The sequence below is a fragment of the Eschscholzia californica genome, unplaced genomic scaffold (genome assembly GCF_041429995.1).
Source record: "Eschscholzia californica isolate CP2 unplaced genomic scaffold, dmEscCali1.0.p SCAF_3, whole genome shotgun sequence".
NCBI lineage: Eukaryota > Viridiplantae > Streptophyta > Magnoliopsida > Ranunculales > Papaveraceae > Eschscholzia > Eschscholzia californica.
The window spans coordinates 60,335,821-60,354,484 of record NW_028238420.1 but is presented as its reverse complement, the minus strand read 5'-3'; the positions used below and the strand labels follow the sequence as shown (position 1 = coordinate 60,354,484).

The window sequence follows — 18,664 nt, the reverse complement described above, 5'->3', positions numbered from 1 at the left end:
TCTCTGATAAGGATGGTAATGCAAGCGTCTCCATTAACAAAGAAATTGGACAAAATATCCAGCCAAGTAGTGTAAGCAAATCACATACAAATGAACTAAGATAAAGAGACCGTTTTTCTTTTCCAAATAACATAAAAGAAATGCTCAAGTTCGAAAAATGGCTGCCCAAACATTTATTTTAGCAAAACATTGAATACAGTAGAATAATTTGGCAAATATGATATTGGTACTGTGGTAAGTTCTTAAAGATCTCAAGCTTTATTGGCGAGAAAGAGAAGTGTGCACTGCTCTGCTGTATCGTCCGGGCTGGTAACTGTAAACAAACAAAAAATAAGAACGATATGGACTATGAAGTAGGCAAGTAGCTACGATTAAGAACAAATCAAAATGATACGACAATCACATGGTAGATTATTAAATATTATAACAGATCTACTTCCTAAATTCTGGTTTCAACATTTTCTAATGGTTTTCGGCTGATACTTTGGTGCTTGATCTGGACCAGATTTCTTGAGTCACCGACACAGTTACATGGATAACTCAATTTACAATAAATAGTGTATCGACTTAATCCGAGTAAGATTTCCGGCTGTTTTTTGTTTTTTTAATTTCCAATGTGAATGAAAAGTCTGTCTCATTTGAGCTAATTCATGAGAAGTTTCAGGCATCATACTATCGATACCAATTCTAGGCAACAGTGAGTGAAAAGTTGGTTCATATTCATGTTTATATACTATTTTTTGATCACCAAAATCAAACTTTCTTTTGAATAATGTTATAATCTATTAGACATCCACATTCTATAGATACTCTAGGTATATCCATAGAAATCATTTACTATTTAGTGTCCTCATCCAACCAGATCAAACATCACATTTTCACGAGAAGATGCAAACTAGAGCGTATTCTATTACCTGTGTGACCCACTGTCCGCTCCGATTCATAAATCTCATGATCATTTCCTCCCTGTTTTCAGACGAAATAATTTAATTCCTTCCAATACGAATTGAAAAAATTCTGCAACTATCTTACTGGTTAGAGAACGCTACTTACTGAATAATTACATTATTGGCTTGTAGATAAGTATATATGTTTGGTTATAAAAATTTCTGTTTAATGGGGAGAGTTTTATGAGAAAATTGCGCAAGAAACTACAGTTGAGGTAAGGGTAATACAGATTAAACAAATTAGGGTACCTTGTAAGTTTTGTCCCCAAAGAAGTGGATTTCCTGGAATTCATCAAGGTATCTTAAGCAATATGTCTTGTCCCAACCTTGAGGGAAAACCTGTGTAAAGCAGTAAGTCGAATGTAAATTATTTTGGTCTGTTTATTTTTCTCATATTAAAGGTTCAAGATCCAGAAGAAACTGATTGAGGCTGAAACCCACATCAAAACTTATCTGTCCTCCAATGGAGTATGTCAGGTTGAAGTCGGCAAACTTCTCTCTGAGTAAAGAGACCAATTTAGGTCGGATATTGTGAACCTGAGTACGATTTTTCATCGGAAGATACGTGAATGTCTGATTACAAGAACTGATATTTGAAGCTTGATTTTGTATTTATTCATCAACAAGGAAACAAGTAATTTCATACCTTATCATACTTTTCAAACTCATCACGTTCTTCTTGACTGCAATTTCGCCCAATTGGTGATACATTAAGCATCCCACTTCGGAATTCTATAAATGTACCCCTGTGGAAGCATGCGTTTCAATATAAGTTATTTGGCATTCAACTCGCTTTTGATATATATATATATATATTAGTATTCACTCACCTCTTTATTGGGATATCCAAATCAGCAATGTAATGAAGGATAAACTTAATAAGTTCCTGCACAAGTAATCTAAACTGTAAAAACCCCACAAAGGGCAGGAATCTGTAAACACGAATAGGTAGGTCTATCAGGCATATAGGCAAGGGAAATATACCTTGAGTTTTTCTTCTCCAAGGAATGTTTTCAAGCTCTGTAAGTACAAACAGAAGAATGGAGCCATTAAGATTTTGATTCTTTAGATGAGCAGTCAAAAATAGGAAAACAAGAACATGTAACATTATATGATAAATAGTTGATAGCTTTTAAATCGAGTAATCTTATAAACGTTAAAAGTAGGAGTACCTCAGTGCCAATAAGCTTGCCAGCTTTGTGTGCAACAAGACCATTTTCAGAAAATACATAATCGTAATCTTCAAGAACTGCAAAAGAAACGGGTCAAATCTGTGAATGTCAAATAGAAATACAATCTTTAATCATGAAATATCTTAATGGGGAAGGGATGTGATAGAAGTTTAAAAATTATCAAATTTCATTAACAAATTTCATTACCGCAGGACAGAGCAACGAAGCAAATCACATGGTTTATCTCCGTAAGGAGAAGGTTTTGGCAAGCAAAGATATAATACCTGAGTTACCAAGTTGCTCGGTTATCTTAACAAGATCAGATCCTCCAACAACACCGATGGTCATTTCCTGATTTTAGACAAAATGGTAGGGTTTATGGAATCGAAAATCACAAATATAATTTTTTAATGTGACAAATTATGGTGAAGTTATCAAATACCTTTCGGAGGTTCTTCATGAACTCTAACATCTTTGGAGTAACTACCTGCAGTAGGAAAATTATTCAAACAAAAGATGATTAGAACCGAGAGTATCAAATTGTCCCTCTAGTATAATTTCGTACATGTCCACCATTTTTAAAATGTTGGCGATGTTTTCTCCCCTAAACAAATTAATGCTTCAATTTATCAATCAAAATTAGTTCAATTGTGTAATTAAGCAAGTACAAATTTCTACTACTTAATCGTATTAACTTAGACCGCAGATTAGAATCCAGAATAAAGTCCCAACTCACAAGCGAAACAAGAAGAAAACAAACTACGTGTTAAATAATCGACTGCCCAGAAATTTGAAGTTGATTCTTCTGATTAAATTTACTATAGGTATACTAGTCCTGTCCTAGTGCATTCTTCCTCCATTCCCTCCTCGTCTTCTTTAGCATGTTACCCGAAACGGAATCAAGATCATTCAAAGCAACCATCCCCACCCCAGCCACACACACACATACAAGAAAAAGGGATTGAAGGCTATGTTCAACTAAATGATTACTTCTAAGCTTCTAGTATAGTTCATTGTCAATTCAATAATCAAAACAAAAAAAAGAAGACCAATCATTGAAACATAAACCAAGAAACAAATAGAAATTAACATTTAGACAAAGAAACCAAAATATACCTTTCTTGGAGCTGTAAGAGTTCCATCAACATCAAACAAAGCAATCAAACCAGGCTTTCTTGCTGCCATTACTAAAAAAAAAATCTGCAACCCACAAATATAAAAACCACCATCAGTCTAAAACTACAATTTTTTTTGCCTAAACTCTATTAAATCAAACTCCATTATTATTCAATTTAAAACTAGATTATATATATATATAGTAACCAATTAGATAGTGATTCAATCAAATTTGAAATTTGTAACAAATTCAAGCCATCATAAAAGAAACTGATTTGAACTCAATACATCAAAATAATCACACTAATCAGGAAAATTACGAATTCATTCAGTAGCTACTAACTCAATTATCAAAGAATATTAGTAACAAATGGTAGTTATAGTAAAAATGACAATCAGAGAAGAAATGAAAAGAAGGAACAGTTTTTTTCTTCTTTTACCTGTGAAATTGAAAGTAGAAGAGAGATGGGGTGGGGTGGTGGGGGATTTTTCAGATCTTAAAGTTGGGAAAAATTGGTGGGAGATGTTGGAGGATTAAATAAAGTTTTTGAACCACTGATTGAAAGAGAGAAAAGTTCAGATCTAGAGAGAGAAATAAAAGGTATCTTCGTCAGTGTGTGAGTGAAGGCACTAAAGGGGGCGCTAATTCTATATATTTGATCATGTACTGCTCATTATTTCTGGGCTAATCTACTACTACCCCAAGTCTTCTTAAGCCCACTTGTTAGGCTATTAAAACTATTAGTATTTTGTAGTCGTAAGATATTAGGATTTCTCTTTAGAATTATCTCCTATATTTCATATAGACAAGTTTATTAAGAGCATCTCCAATGCAAAACTCAAAAAAATCTCTATTCGTCCTATTTGTCAAGTTCCAATTGAGATTCTCACTCCTAGATGTCGAAAATAGAGATCCTCATTTCTTGTATGTCTCCAATGCAACACTCTAAACTCTTTTATTTTACTTACGTGTCATGGTTATTTTTGTAAAAAAAATAATTAGTTATTTTGGAAATATACGAAGACTTGATTTTTATTGGTTGAAATTTAAATATTGATGAGTTGGACAATCAGAGATATCTCAAGAGGACACTCTGAAAATAGAGTGTCCTCTTGAGATATCTCTATTCCACTCTCGACACATCATCTTTGAGATCTTAGTTGAGTTTTGCATTGGAGATGATTTTTTAAGAAAAATTCAGAAAATCCTATGTGGCACTCCGAATTTCTAAGATTGAGTTTTGCATTGGAGATGCTCTAAGAGCATCTCCAATGCAAAACTCATAAAAATCTCTATTCATCCTATGTGTCAAGTTCCAATTGAGATTCTCACTCCTAGGTGGCCTTGATAGAGATCCTCAATTTTTTTTTGTCTCCAATGCAAAACTCTAAACTTATCTTATTTACTTATGTGGCATAGTTATTTTTGTCAATAAATAATTAGTTACTTTAGAAAATATAGAAGACTCGATTTCTATTGGTTGAAAATCAAATATTGATGAGTTGGACAATTAGAGATATCTCAAGAGGACACTCTAGAAATAGAGTGTCCTCTTGAGATATCTCTATTCCACCCTCGACACGTCATAGTAGAGATCTAAATAGAGTGTTGCATTGGAGATGAGTTTTAAGAAAAACCTCTAAAAATCCTAGGTGGCACTCAGAGTTTCTAAGATTGAGTGTTGCATTGGAGATGCTCTAAGTACTTTGATTTTAACCCTAATAAGATTTGATCCACAAATATTAGATACGATTCTACAATTGTTTTGAGGACTGAGGTATTAACCCCACGCTTTGATTCTATACGCGTGCTTGTTGTACAACACAACTCGTGATGCATTTCTTTGGATTGTTCTTCCCCTTGGCCTTTTTGCATGTCAACTGTGCCAAGACCCATGCCTTCCCATTCCGTGTATCTTCAATTCCAAAGTTAGGGCTTTTTTGTAGTCCACGTATGTTGTGGTCGATTTCAAGAACTGTTTCAACCAAGTCCCACTCCTTCCCATTTTGATCTGGCTATCATTTATACATTAACACGACGTACTTTAAAGTTTAAGCCGATGCTATTCTATTTCGTGAAAATTTATAGCAGATGAGCTCGATCAGAGAAAAAAAATAATCAATTCATTAGGTCGATAAAAGAGAACCTAAATTATACTCATAGTTGTACAATGAGGTGGATGCATCCATACACGTAAGAGATTTTTGTTATATTTAGTCACTAATTGTTGTCCTTAAACTAAACAACCATAATATTCAATCAATAAAACTTTTTGATTCTATTATTGATATTTAATTATTTGTTATAAAATTCTAAGAATAATTTTTAATGAGAACTCTATATGCAAAAGATCCCTTGGATATTCTTCTTGTTGAAGGAAAAGATGTTAAGTAGATTCCACCCTACCCCATGTGATTACTATTTTTAATCTTAATAAGGACTAAGAAAGGAATATAACACAAGTCATATTATTCATGCCGCAATTTAAAGGCAAAAATTGTGCATTGTATTATTATTCGGAAAAGTAAGATTCGAACTTTAATTGTCCGTTGCTAGGGGTGGGAATCGGTCCGGACCGGTCGGTATCGGACTCTAACTTCATCGAACCGGTCGACTCGGACATAAACTGTTGGTGACCACCTATTTATTCGGGCGGACTCGGACGGTCACTCTCAAGAATTCTTTGTCCATTGACCGTCCAAGACCGTTTATTTTACCGGTCCAGTCGGACACCGGACGGTCTCGGTCCGGACTTTCCAATAAATTTACTTAATTCAGAACTTTATTTTTATTACCACAAACAAAATTCCTTACAAATGAAGATGTTTAGCCAAGAAATCAAAAGTAAATATAAAAAAGAAAAAACACAGTTGATCATCATTTGACAAGATATAATTAAGTCATGCACTAATGTTTGGTCTTCCAGAGGACTATATGACTATAGCCAACGATCATCATATATTCATATGTCTATAAAATTCAACGGTCAACTTCTAAAAAAGAGGACAGTTTAGTCGGTCAAACTATTCGGTCACTCGTACCGGTCGGTTTAGCGGTCGGTCCTTCGACATAGAATTTTGACCGTGACCGTCCGCCAATTCTTTCGGGCCGGTCGGACACTGACCGTTATGACCATCTGGTGTCCATGGACACTTTTTTTCTCGGTCGAACGGGTCGGATAGCGGTCTTCCGGATCTTTTTCCCACCCCTATCCGTTGCCCCAACGGAGAAAGAGAGACACATATATTACCATCCGAAATGGAGTTATTCAACTTGGGTATATCAACAGCAAAACATAGCTATGAACACTTTTATTTGGATAGAGCTACAAGATAAACACATGAAATCTTCTAATTTATATGATGATGATTCAAACTTCAGAAACTTCAGCTCTGATAAAGAAGAAGCCAGAAGGTCCATCATCTGGTAAAAGAGCCAACCTTACTGGACTTTTTGCACCTTCTTCAACAGTCAAGATTCCAGTATTGAAGTTAATATCTGTACTAACATAACCAGGACAAACCGAATTCACCAGAAAAGTTGGAAATTTCTTGGCTAGGATCCTTGTATATCCATTCAGAGCTGCTTTAGAGAATGCATATCCTGAAAATACAGGCCATTCTTTGCTTTCTAACGAATCTTTTTTAAAATCCTTCAAAAACGTATTCAGAACTTCATCGATTTTCTCTTCTGTTAACCCTTCGGCATCACCAAGTATCTCCTTAGCCTCTTTGTTGTGGATATTCTGAAAAAAAAACCTATGTCAGCAGACCTTAAACCATTGAAGAATCAAATGATTTAGAATGAAAGTTTGTATGGTTTCCGATGTGATGGGAAAATACCTGAATGGGGCTATAAAGTTTATTTCTGACAGTTTTATAGAGAAGGAACTTAATGAGCTTGAGCTGACTGCTAGTGGCAGTAGATATTTGTTTGATGCAATCAGAAATGAGAGCATTTTACTGTATTATATGAAAATCTACAGCATGCTCAAGCTTAAAATGAGATGTCTGAACTTGAGCTCATTGAATGAATCATGGCTCGTTTTGTGAGTATTTTAGATGCGCCAGGTTTTTATAAAAGATAATGACAATATATGGAGGGCCTTGAGCTAAAGGAAAGGGGCATCAAGTTTTGTCAAAAGCTATAGCATATCAAGATTTTGAGTCTGGTTGTCAGGAGCGAAAACCACGGGCCAGGTGGAGGAGTATAAAATTAGTGAGGCGGGGCAAGGCGGAAAGAGGTTGGGTGGGTTCAACATTACCTATAGGGCCCCCTCATTTTTGTTAAAAGGCCTCCCCTCAGTGATAATTTAGCAAGTAAAATGGTTCATGGGGAGGCCTTTTAACAAAATTGGGGAGGCCTTATAAAACTTCCCTATATATATATGATTACATTACAACCTATCAAAAATGAGTTATATGTACCTTAAGTTGTCCCATACTGGATGAAACATTAACAATTCTTGCTGAATTGGAGAGTTCAAGCAAAGGAATAAGAGCTTCTGTCACTGCTTTAGCACCATAGTAATTTGTTTTTAGACACTCTTCTACTACCTCATACGTCTCGGTCATTACATCTTTGAGACTCTTATCTTTGTGCTGCGGTGATATTACAACACTGCTTAGGAAAGAAACTTCGGATTTATAGAGTTAAGAGTGCTTATATATATACTCAACTACTTATGATTCTAATAAACATAAACAACATTTCTAAGTTCCAAAATTAATCTAGTAAGAAGTACAATTACACTCTCGTAACTCAAGCATAAGTTCCAAATTCTAGATCGTATATATGTTACCTCATCGTGCCCTTCTCTCATCCCTTTAAATGCCTCAACGTCTACTATAATTCCACCAACACCCGCATTGTTCACCTACACAGTTTCGACATAAAGAAGAATAACATTTCATTACATTTCGATAGGCAAGTTTTATAAATACATGTCTCAGGAGCGGATGAGTTTTGTGCTACAGGCGTTGAGCAAAGCCATATTAAGCATGTCTGTGTTAATCATAACAGACCCTTGACCCCGTTTTTGGGGAAGGTTGGGCCTTTAGCCTCAGTTTGTATATAGTCACTCTAGGTTATTTGTCCAGCCCTAGGACTTGTTGACTTAATTCAATTTCTTCTCCACTGGAGGTACCCACTCGCCGAAAAGAAAAATAGTTTCAGCGCAATATCTAGAGATGACAATAGATACCTCTTCAAGGTGGTTCTGGTAAATGATGAGTATTATGTTTATGGATATATGATTCATAAATCATAACCAAACGTCTATGCAGTGATGATACTTGTACCTAAAAAGGAAACATTGAATCGATTGCAGAAAGAGTGTCGTGACACTAAATCGAACACGTATGCTTTTTCGATGTACAATTATCACTTCCCTTGGTTATAACCAAAGTGGACTAGGATCTTATCTACTGAGTTCACACTGAGAGGACATGCTTCTATCCTCCATAGTTGTACTCGAAGTCTCACTCGCACTGATGTGGCCACTAAATCAACTACGTTTCCAAAGCATTACGAAGTTAAAATCAACATAATAGATTATGTCATCAATACCTTGTAACAATTCCTAAAAATAAATACTTAAAAAAGAAGTCAAAGTGGTTTTAGGGTTTCTCTAGTTTTGCTAAATTCATTTGATGAGTAAAACATGGAGATACTACAAACTTAAAAAGTGAGTTCAGGAAATGATCTTATCTTGACAAAATTGTGGAAGAAAAAATTAGGGTTTTCAATATCTTACCAAAATATCAAGCTTCCCAAATTGGGTAGTAATGAAATCAGCCAAAGAAGATATAGTAGTTGGATTCATCACATCAAGTTGATGAAAAACAACATCAGAGAGTCCAGAGTTTTTGAGTTTTTCAACAGCTTCCATTCCTCTGTTTCTATCTCTAGATGTTAATACTACAAATACTCCATTAGAAGCTAATTGTCTACAAATTTCAAATCCAATTCCTTTATTAGCACCTGTAACAACTGCAAATCTGTAAAAACAAGAATGGGTTGTTTAGATCATTTCACTTATTTACATTTAAACTAAACATGAACTTATAAAGATTTGAAATTTATGGAGTACCTTTTCTTTGTTTCAGCAGTTTCCATTGCCATGTTTCAGTGAAGTTACTAATAAGATACTGAGATATTCTAACAAAAAAGGGTTGATGGTTTGGGTAGTTTTTAAACTTTGGTATGACCAAATGGGAGCTTTTTTTTTTTATAAGGGTTTTGTTTGTGATTTTTAGGTCTCAATCTTGCTATGGATGGTTAACCAGATTATTGAATGATCCAATTATGCTTAAAGTTGTTAAAAAAAATGTGTGGTTACATGTGCTGTTTCTTGTGATCATCTTATTCACACATGCAAGTTTCCACTTGCTTAGTGTTAGTGGGTCATGAGATTAGGTTTATTGTGTTTGATTATTTTTTTTCACTTAAAATTGATGAGTCCTAGCCTCCTAGGTGCAAATGTAGTTTTTAATTTTATTTAATTTGATAAGTTTTTGTACAAGAAAAGTCTAGCAAAAGTCAAATGACCAAAAAAAAAAAAAAAGCATCCCACAATATCACCAAGAAGGTTGTGTTAGAGGTGATCGGACCTAAATTCACGATTTGAAATTGGGCTAATATTACCTCTCAACACCGGAGTCGGAGTAAAACTCCCCCCACCATACACCCACCACACACGTAACGTTAACGTTATGAAATCTCTGACCTAAAAAACATTAGCTCTAACACTATGTTAGAATCTATTGAACCTAATCAACTCGAAATTGCAAAGAAAGAAGAATTTCCCCCAGGATTGGTCTTTTTCAGAATTTCTAATGCCCAAACGATGTGTACATTGGATATATTCCTTAAACTTGGTACTCTCTTCTCTACAAAATACACAATTTGCATAAAGTTTCACTCTCCGCTAATATATATGCTTAACTTAACACTGCACCCATTTCTTCTGCCGTTTCTTTCCATAAAACCCTATTTTATTTTGTTCCTAACCAACCAACCAACCAAATCAAACCAGGGTGGCCCGAGAAATCAAACAGATTGGGTATGGACTAGGCAGGCACATGAAAAACTACCCAACCAGCCCAATTCCACTTTGTTAGGTCTTTGCCTCACCAAAACAGATTGGCTCAACCGATGATTGTAGTCTGTAGATTCTTCCTTACAAAAGAAAAGGAAAAAAAAACAGAAGCAAAAAAATAATTTATTTGCCGTTAGTATAAATAGCTACTCATTATTATTGTAATCGACATCATCAAAATTGCCAAAACCAAAAATTAAGGACGTTCCAATTTTTGCGACCAGAAGATATAAAATAGGTAATCGTGGCTAAATAGGGTATAGGAGGAGCTCTATTTCTCATGAACAAGGGGGCTGTACACAGGATACCACATATTCCGTGCTACATATTCCAGAGTTTCATCCTGTAACATAGTAAATACAATCAAATCAATATAACATGGAAACAATACCACAAAGAAATTATCAAGTAAAACTAGCCATATTTCGATCCCTGCAGTTCGTTTTCAGAAATCTTGATTAGTTCATAACAGAAAATACCTACATTTTGGTCTAAGCCTCTTAGACTGCATTTTTTTAATTTGTTCGGTCTGAAGGAAGTTAATAGGAAGGTGAAAGCTAATATTTGTACCTTTGACATGTGGGTGAGCTCTTTGGCTCCAACCTCGCAATGTCCTTCAGCGAGTTCTTCAGCAACAGCCTCTCGGACAACAGCTGCTCCTACTTCAGTTGTAATTTGTCGAATACTACATCATAACATATACATACATACTTCAAAGATGGTAATGATCATCATCACATACTCGAAATAACCGAAAGAAAATGATGTGCAATGAAGAAAAGATTGAAAGAAAGAAAATAAAAAAGAAAAGAAAAGAAAATGATTATTAGATGGTTATAATGTTACCTCGAAATAGAAGGATATAAGATGCCATTCTTGATTTCTTCATCGGATATGTACGACGCAAGGCTGTAGAAATACTATCTCATTAGAATCTACCATTACTTCGAAGACAATTATGTCAAAAGCAAGGTTATCACTTGTCAGGGCAAAAGGCAAGCCCGGTGGGGAAGGGTTAAGACGGGGATGGGTGGTGTCATGGTGTGTACACAATAGCTAAGCCTATTTGCCTATTTGGACATTACGCCTAATAAAATAGTCAATCAAATTGATAGATCAAGCCTGTAGAGACGTGATGGAGCCAAAAGTTTAACTTCGACAATATAGAAGTGAAGTCCGCAAGAGAACATTAAGCTTGGCTTATTTCTAGTTCCTGAATGCTAATGTACGCTTGAACTACAGACTAATTCAATAAATTTTGCTTTTACCATTCAGTGGCAGCTTGGAACATCCCATCTGAAATAAAACGAGCCCCTGAGAGAAGAGCTCCCAAACCAATCCTGAAGCAAAAGTAACATCATCTCAATATATAGAAAGCTTTCTTGAATATAGAAAAGCTAAATCATAAGTAATCAATACATACCCAGGAAACAAATACATGTTATTTGCTTGATTAACATGACCTACTTTTCCATTACCTGCAAGCAAACAATACTCGATAGATATCGAAGCACATTAGGTATTAAAGAAAAAAGGCGTTAGGGTTTTTTATGCACTTTAATGAGTCCCTACTTCTACGGGTAAAAAAATCAAACGGGTTGATAAATGCTAACCAAGGTCGATATTCTCAAAGGGGCTCCCACTGGCAAAAACTATGTTTTCTCCTGCATATTTGAATGCATCAGCAGCTGTGCATTCAGCTGTTTCATGACAAAAAATATATTAGTGTAAAGGAGACAAGAGAAAGGTGATTCTTATCGGGGAATTTGAACTTAACTTTAGGTTAAAATAAGGACAAACCGTTCATTGTAGGATTTGACATTGCAAATATCGCAGGACGAGTAGAATCTGACTCTCGCATAGCCTTAAGCACCTGGTTTATGGCATAGAGACGATTTCAAGTCTGTCTCAAACTAGATTAGATTCTAGACAATAAATGTGTCTTAACCATGGGGCCTTGGCTTAACTGGTTCCAAATTCAACATGAGGTAGCTCCCCCAAGGATTAGTCATTTGTGAACACAGATGAATTTAGCGAGGCCACAGGGATTGGTCAGGTTCCATCACGGACACCAAAATGTTAGAATACGGAATCATAAATTAGGCCTTAAATATATGTATTAGTGTATATAGTAATATGAATAATCATAAAATGTAGCACTTTCTTTCTCAATGAAACCAATATAGCAAGAAAGTTACTTACCTCCTCACTAAATATACCACCAACTCCAGATAGACCTAAAAGCACGTGGGGCTTTACCTTTTTAACCTGGTTAATAATATTATTTTTAGCATTCCTACAAGATATAATTACTAGAATAGCTAAATAAGTTCAATGTTCAATATCAATATTATGCTATGAAAATACTGGGTAAATGCTCTTACGAGGATTCTTGCAAGCTTACCACTTCTAAAAGACTAGCCCCCTCCCTGAGACCCTCGACCTCCCCTGCACCAAAGCCTCTGGCAAAAGGTGCAGCTGATGGACTAAGATCCTTTCTTTCTTTAGTGACAAGACCCTGTGAAACCCGATCTTCGTCAGTCAGGAGACAAAGATGAAATGCATATTTTACTAAATTCGATTTGAACTGAAATTATGTGGCTTTTGATTTTTAATCTGGTTTGTGGACAAGTTCATAAAATAATAATATAATGTATAAAGTCGACAAATGAAAATTTCGTGCAGAATCATGTTAGAAAAAAATCAAGATAAAAACAATGTGGCATGCGATATCAAAAAAATATAATGGAATGCTAAACCAGGCTATGCTGGAGTAGGACTACTAAGAATGAAACCATACATCTTTATCGAGTAGCCAGAATGGATTGTGCGTTGACACTTCGCTGGTTCCCATCATCCTTGAGACTGCTTGCTTGGCCATGTTAAGGACACCTATCCCTGCACTGAATGTCAGATAAAGCATTAGAAGATGCAGAACAAAGCTGCACGAAAAATATGCCTCTGCTACAAAGATACAAGCAATTGATATGCAAAACATCCATAACATAGAGAATAGAGAGAAAGAACTCATTTTGGGTTAACTTTTTCTAGTACCTTCCAGCTCCAACAACAACTATCTTTTGTTTCACGAAATCACTCAATGGTCGATTTTGTGCCCTTACTGCCCCTAGTAAGCCAGCAAGTGCAACACCTGCAGTTCCCTATAATATAAGAAATGAAATCAGGAACTATGTAATTTTAAGGAAACCATGCAACATCCAATCATCTAAGACTCTATGTTAAAAACCGGAGACAGTGTAAAAGATACACTAACCTGTATGTCATCATTGAACATGCAAAACCTTTTACGATATCTTTGTAGAGTTTCAAAAGCCCATTTCATTTGAAAATCCTCAAACTAGCAAAGGCATCAAATAACTCAAATTAGTAGGTAATAGTCATGCAAAGTGTTTTATGACGGAAATTTTTTCAAAGATATACTTGTACAATAGCCTTCGGCCAACGTGCGAAAACAGCTTCCATGAATTCGTCAACAATGGTTAGATACTCTTCTCCTTCTAACCTTGGTTGTCGTGATCCTAAATCTGCAAAGCTAATATCAATTGAAAAGAGAGCCTAATGATATTTATAACAAGCAAAATTAAAGCAAATTGTCATCAATGCACTAAAAGGGATATTTGTTTCCTAAGTGAAACATGCCCTAAAATCAAATGTACATTTGCCTCAATGACTACTAAATCAAGTATACCATTACAGCAAGATGTGCAACAATAGTAACAAAGAAAGTAAAGGTGAAGAACGGGAAGTATGGCTGCTTTGACATTGAAAGGAAATTATATTTCAACTTACATAAAGGATCTTCAATGAGCTTCTGATTGCTGGTTCCAACATCGAGCATAACAGGGAGTATCTGTTAGACATGAGAAAAGCATCAGACCGAAGCTATTTCGAAACAGAAGGTTGTAATCACACTAGCTGAAAAACAGAATCATGCATATGAATATGCAACTATGCGTGTTATTATTATTCTAAAAAGAAATCAGCTCCTGAAAATCTTAATCGTTCTGTATCTCAAGATCAGGTGGGTCTATGCATGTCAGTACTGTAAAAAGAAGCAGTGAAGTGGAAATTAAGTGATCATGAAGTGTAAGTTTTTTGTTAAGAAGTGACCACTTTTGTGGGTACCATATAGGTCTGAGTCTCCGAGATACCAACACCAAGAACTTTACCAAAAATATAATCTAACTTCCATATCTTGCAGATTATATAGACTAAGAATCTTAATATAATAAAATGCTCATGTAAAACATTAATACAATACCTTAATGCAAAATCAAGAGTGATGGTTCACATTAGAAAATGTTGCAGAGGGTACAGAGAAACATGTTTGAGTGTGTTCATTCACATGTTTGTGTGTGTTAGAATGAGTCTATGAGAAAGAGTGATGGGATGAATACATACTCTCTGTGGGTTGATTCCAGCAGCTGCAACATACATATCGAGTTTCCCAATGGGTATTCCTATTCCCTGAACTCCAAGGTCACCAAGGCCAAGTATGCGGCTTCCATCTGTCAACACTATCATGTCTACCTGCAATAAAGAAGAAACTATGATGTCTAAGGGTAACTATTAAATTATATGTCCTGGAGCTACAAATGTCTCTGATATTAGAACCACAGCACATAGTCATCTTCTTATGTTAACAAACAAACTTCCTCAAATAGATGTTTAGAACTTTAAAGCCCTTCATTTGCCAATCAAAATCTTTAGTCCGAAAAAAAATATAGAAATCTTTAAACCAGTAAATGAGTTCAAACACAGAACAGACAAATGGATAAGGCAATCAAAGAACATGAAAACAGACGTAATATTGCTCACGAAATCAAAAGGTTCTGAAATCTTTATACACCATGTGCAAAAGGATGTCTAGTCTGCATAATACATAGTTGAACAATCCAAAATAAAACGAGAAAAGCATATAATGTTTGCCATGGAACAAGCTTACAGATACACCTAATACCTTTGAAGACGGCCAGTTGTAGATCATGGACATCATCTCTCCCTTATCCTTTGAACTGAAATACATCCCACGTGGACGTCTGAACAAACCTCCATAGTTCTGACATACCAAACCCACTGTCGGAGTGTATATTATTGGAGCAAGATCTTTGATGTTGTTTATAAGGACCTAGAAAATAAAAAAAAACTTTGGATATTGAAACTCCTAAACCTAAATACGTAAATAACATGTCAATATTGGCTGCAAACCTTACCCGGTAGTATAAGGTTTCGTTCCTGTCATGTAGTCTATTCAAGATCCTCCACTTCGCTAAAGATACTACATTAGCTGGTTGATTCTTCGTATTTTTCTCCAGTGACCGATACGACTCCACTGACATTAGAAAAACAAAAAACTGGAATCAAAACTATGATTCTTAAACATAAAAGTCTTCAAAATCAATCTAAAGACTAGATTACTATGTCCTGAAAAATTAGCATATAATTATTAAGAAAAAATTCGATAACTCAAATTTATATAATTTGTACTTACTAAAACGATCATATTGCTGTTCGAACGATATAATCCGAGGTGGAAGGAGACCTCGAAGCCCAAGTCGATCTCTTTCTGTCAAAGGGAACCCAGTATCCTACTCTCAACAACATCAAAGTAAGAAAGTCACATAATTTGTAATAACAAGAAGTACATTAAGATTATAATCAATTTTCAACACTAATCTTTTTAAAACATAAATTGTTCAAAGTCCCCAAATCATCAAATAGACTAAATACAATTATACAAACACTTAGAAGCTAATTTCTAATTACAGAGATAAGCATTTTGGTTAAACAAATCAAATACAAAAAAATCACCTAAAAATAACATTAATCTGAACTATAGAACTATTAAGAATTCTAATAAAACAAAAAAAAAAATTGAAACCTTATTGAACCAAGGATCATGAAGAATATCAGCACCACGTTTATGAACAATACAAGGACCGGGAATGGCAGCAGAGAATCGACGAATCTGACGTAGATGAAACGTTAAAGGTCTGGTAATCCTCCACATTGTATGCCCTAGAAATCGAAATTAGAGGACACTTTGAAATCACAAAGGAAGGAAAAAAAAGATTTGTAGTAATCAATTATATAGGACTTTTTAAAACTCCTATTTGTTTGCCTTCTCTTTTACTGATACATAGTAATAATTTTCAGGTTTATAAGTTAAGAAAAGAAATAGTCCATTTAACGGGCCGAGAGCCCAAACTCAGCCCAGCCTGGTCAAGTCGTCAGAATTCCAATTAAGGTAGTTTATGCCGGCTTATGGTATTATTTTATTTTTAGGATGTATTAATGTCATACTATTACTTAATAATGTTATCTTGTTTTAGTATGTCTTATTCTATACGCAAATGTTTAGTACTCCGTATATATTATTGGGTATAATGATTTTTAGGAGTTTGGAGTCAAAAGATTAAACAAATACCCTCTATTTGTTTCAACAAAAAAAAAAAAAAAATACCCTCTATTTTCTCATTGTCTTGTCTTTTCAACTTTGATAGGGCTTTCACCCCAAGAGGACTTTCACCCCAAGAGGAGCGGATTGTCACAAATAGTAGACCAAAAGTGTTGAATCAGATTGCCCAGAAAATCCAAGCACAAACGAGTCTGAAAAGTGAGGTAAGAGCTTGTCTTGTGGCGAAGAAAATGGGGAAGGAGCTAGGGTTTTCTCCCCTTGTGTGCGATCACCAACGGTCATGATGAACTCCCAAGGCGTATCAAACCGTTCATTCTGGATGCTAGGTTTGAGCTAACGTCTTCTTGTTTAAGGGGGTTGTAACATTGTCTGCGACAATTCAACACGAAGACCCACAACTTGGGCAACTCGGTGTCAGGATAGTTGTACTCACTAACTCTAATTTAGCAACTAAGAATATAATGACTAGGTCCTCCTTACTCATTGGCAATCATTTTGAGTTAGATGACCACAAACTTAACATGGTATCAGAACTGGACCCACACGTGATACATGAGGGGACGTGTGAGAATAGTCTCACATAAGATAATGATGATCTAGCAACCAACAAATATAATGGTCCCATAAACTTAAAACAAATCAATAAATGATATATTTTCATCTCTATCGACTATCAAACTTATAACCTCTGGATCTTTTGAATAGGTGCACAATCAACTCGTCAAACGATAGTCTGATACTGGCTGTTTTTCACTTTGGTATTTATGAGTTATAAAAATTATTTTACCTGTAAGAAAACTTCTACAAAAAAATTGGACTTAATCAACATTATAACATACCAAAACAGACATTTTTTGCAATACGCAGAATAAAGAATTTTCTTGTAGAACTAGAAGATATGGTTTTTTTTTGCTAAATACTAAAAGTCGTTGTTAATAGTTAATATTTAAAAAATTTATCTACCATACTTTTTTATTTGATTGTTTATTTAATAATTGTCGTAATCCAATGTCTTTAAAGATGTAAAGCAATGTGAAAATTGTGCGAACACGCGGCAATTTCACATGAAAAAAGATCTTCAATACTGTCTTTTATTGCAATATGAAGATGGGGTAGAGAGTTGTTCTTTCATGAAAAGGATAGGCAAATATGCAATCAATATATATTTGTCCTAGATGAAGTTTGTGGTCTAGACAAAAAGATGCTGATTTACTCCCCTTTTTGCTAAAATTGCAGAAGATGTCAAAAATGACCAGAATTGATCAAAATTGCAGTTAGTGTTTGTGATTTGATGGTTTAGAATGTGGCCAATGGGATGAAGAAACATCTCTACTTTTTCTTGTATGACTTTATTCTACTGACTTCATCTAAGGATCACTAATTTTGTGACCTAAAAAAGAGACACATCTTGTCCGTTTTGGTACTGGAACAATATTGTTGCTTAAAAGATTAGTTTTGATATTTTTTACACAGACAAAGATAATGAAATTTTAGAATCTACTTATCTAAGTAATCGGTTTATGTTTACAGCTGACATTTTTGTTTAGTATAAGCTATCCATAATTTTTGACAATTTCCTCTTCTTCAATACCGTCCAAATATGAGCGATTAGACGATTTCAATTCAGTCATGTATTTGTTTTTTATTCTTAATTTAAACTCTAAAAACCACAAGTAGGGGTGGGAAAAAGATCCGGAAGACCGCTAACCGACCCGTTCGACCGAAATAAAAAGTGACCATGGACACACGATGGTCATAACGGTCAGTGTCCGACCGATCCGAAAGAATTGGCGGACGGTCACGGTCAAAATTCTATGTCGAAGGACCGACCGCTAACCGACCGACCAATATAGACCGTCCAAATAACCGACAGGTACGAGTGACCTAATA

At 35.1% G+C, this 18,664-nt stretch overlaps 3 protein-coding genes across 3 annotated transcripts; all 3 read right to left on the bottom strand.

Annotated features, from left to right (window-relative positions):
* Positions 1–13: 13 nt before the first annotated feature.
* On the bottom strand, positions 14–4,037 carry LOC147552690 (phosphomannomutase). The gene is made up of 12 exons (XM_086666284.1): positions 3,676–4,037; positions 3,236–3,319; positions 2,562–2,606; positions 2,404–2,470; positions 2,120–2,196; positions 1,932–1,967; positions 1,778–1,833; positions 1,594–1,693; positions 1,389–1,484; positions 1,197–1,286; positions 915–966; positions 14–313 (listed from the first exon to the last, which is right to left on the bottom strand). Exons 2-12 carry the CDS (start codon positions 3,302–3,304, stop codon positions 252–254), a joined length of 750 nt encoding a protein of 249 aa, XP_086522410.1. The 5' UTR covers positions 3,305–3,319; positions 3,676–4,037; the 3' UTR covers positions 14–251.
* A 1,682-nt stretch (positions 4,038–5,719) lies between these two features.
* LOC147552689 ((+)-neomenthol dehydrogenase-like) lies at positions 5,720–9,625 on the bottom strand. The gene is made up of 6 exons (XM_086667183.1): positions 9,328–9,625; positions 8,992–9,235; positions 8,038–8,112; positions 7,664–7,837; positions 6,456–6,981; positions 5,720–5,788 (listed from the first exon to the last, which is right to left on the bottom strand). The coding sequence occupies exons 1-5, from the start codon at positions 9,357–9,359 to the stop codon at positions 6,607–6,609; spliced, it is 900 nt and encodes a 299-aa protein (XP_086523309.1). The 5' UTR covers positions 9,360–9,625; the 3' UTR covers positions 5,720–5,788; positions 6,456–6,606.
* An 817-nt stretch (positions 9,626–10,442) lies between these two features.
* On the bottom strand, positions 10,443–16,580 carry LOC147552688 (NAD-dependent malic enzyme 59 kDa isoform, mitochondrial-like). Its single transcript, XM_086667182.1, has 19 exons — positions 16,238–16,580; positions 15,848–15,944; positions 15,570–15,688; positions 15,317–15,484; positions 14,758–14,886; positions 14,146–14,206; positions 13,777–13,880; positions 13,610–13,693; positions 13,390–13,496; positions 13,136–13,238; positions 12,740–12,853; positions 12,538–12,603; positions 12,136–12,208; positions 11,949–12,035; positions 11,759–11,813; positions 11,604–11,675; positions 11,182–11,244; positions 10,906–11,020; positions 10,443–10,678 (listed from the first exon to the last, which is right to left on the bottom strand). The coding sequence occupies exons 1-19, from the start codon at positions 16,364–16,366 to the stop codon at positions 10,607–10,609; spliced, it is 1,818 nt and encodes a 605-aa protein (XP_086523308.1). The 5' UTR covers positions 16,367–16,580; the 3' UTR covers positions 10,443–10,606.
* Between the last annotated feature and the right edge of the window lie 2,084 nt (positions 16,581–18,664).

Coding starts and splice junctions, on each gene's coding strand:
- LOC147552690 (XM_086666284.1), bottom strand. CDS start 3,304: ATGGCAGCAAGAAAGCCTGGTTTGATTGCTTTGTTTGATGTTGATGGA. Junction 1,287..1,388: donor GAGGACAGATAAGTTTTGAT/GTGGGTTTCAGC, acceptor TGCTTTACACAG/GTTTTCCCTCAAGGTTGGGA. Junction 314..914: donor GCGGACAGTGGGTCACACAG/GTAATAGAATAC, acceptor GTTTGTTTACAG/TTACCAGCCCGGACGATACA.
- LOC147552689 (XM_086667183.1), bottom strand. CDS start 9,359: ATGGCAATGGAAACTGCTGAAACAAAGAAAAG. Junction 9,236..9,327: donor ACTGCTGAAACAAAGAAAAG/GTACTCCATAAA, acceptor TTGTTTTTACAG/ATTTGCAGTTGTTACAGGTG. Junction 6,982..7,663: donor CCAGTATGGGACAACTTAAG/GTACATATAACT, acceptor TTTTTTTTTCAG/AATATCCACAACAAAGAGGC.
- LOC147552688 (XM_086667182.1), bottom strand. CDS start 16,366: ATGTGGAGGATTACCAGACCTTTAACGTTTCATCTACGTCAGATTCGT. Junction 12,209..12,537: donor GTGGTATATTTAGTGAGGAG/GTAAGTAACTTT, acceptor GCCATAAACCAG/GTGCTTAAGGCTATGCGAGA. Junction 12,036..12,135: donor GTCAAATCCTACAATGAACG/GTTTGTCCTTAT, acceptor GTCATGAAACAG/CTGAATGCACAGCTGCTGAT.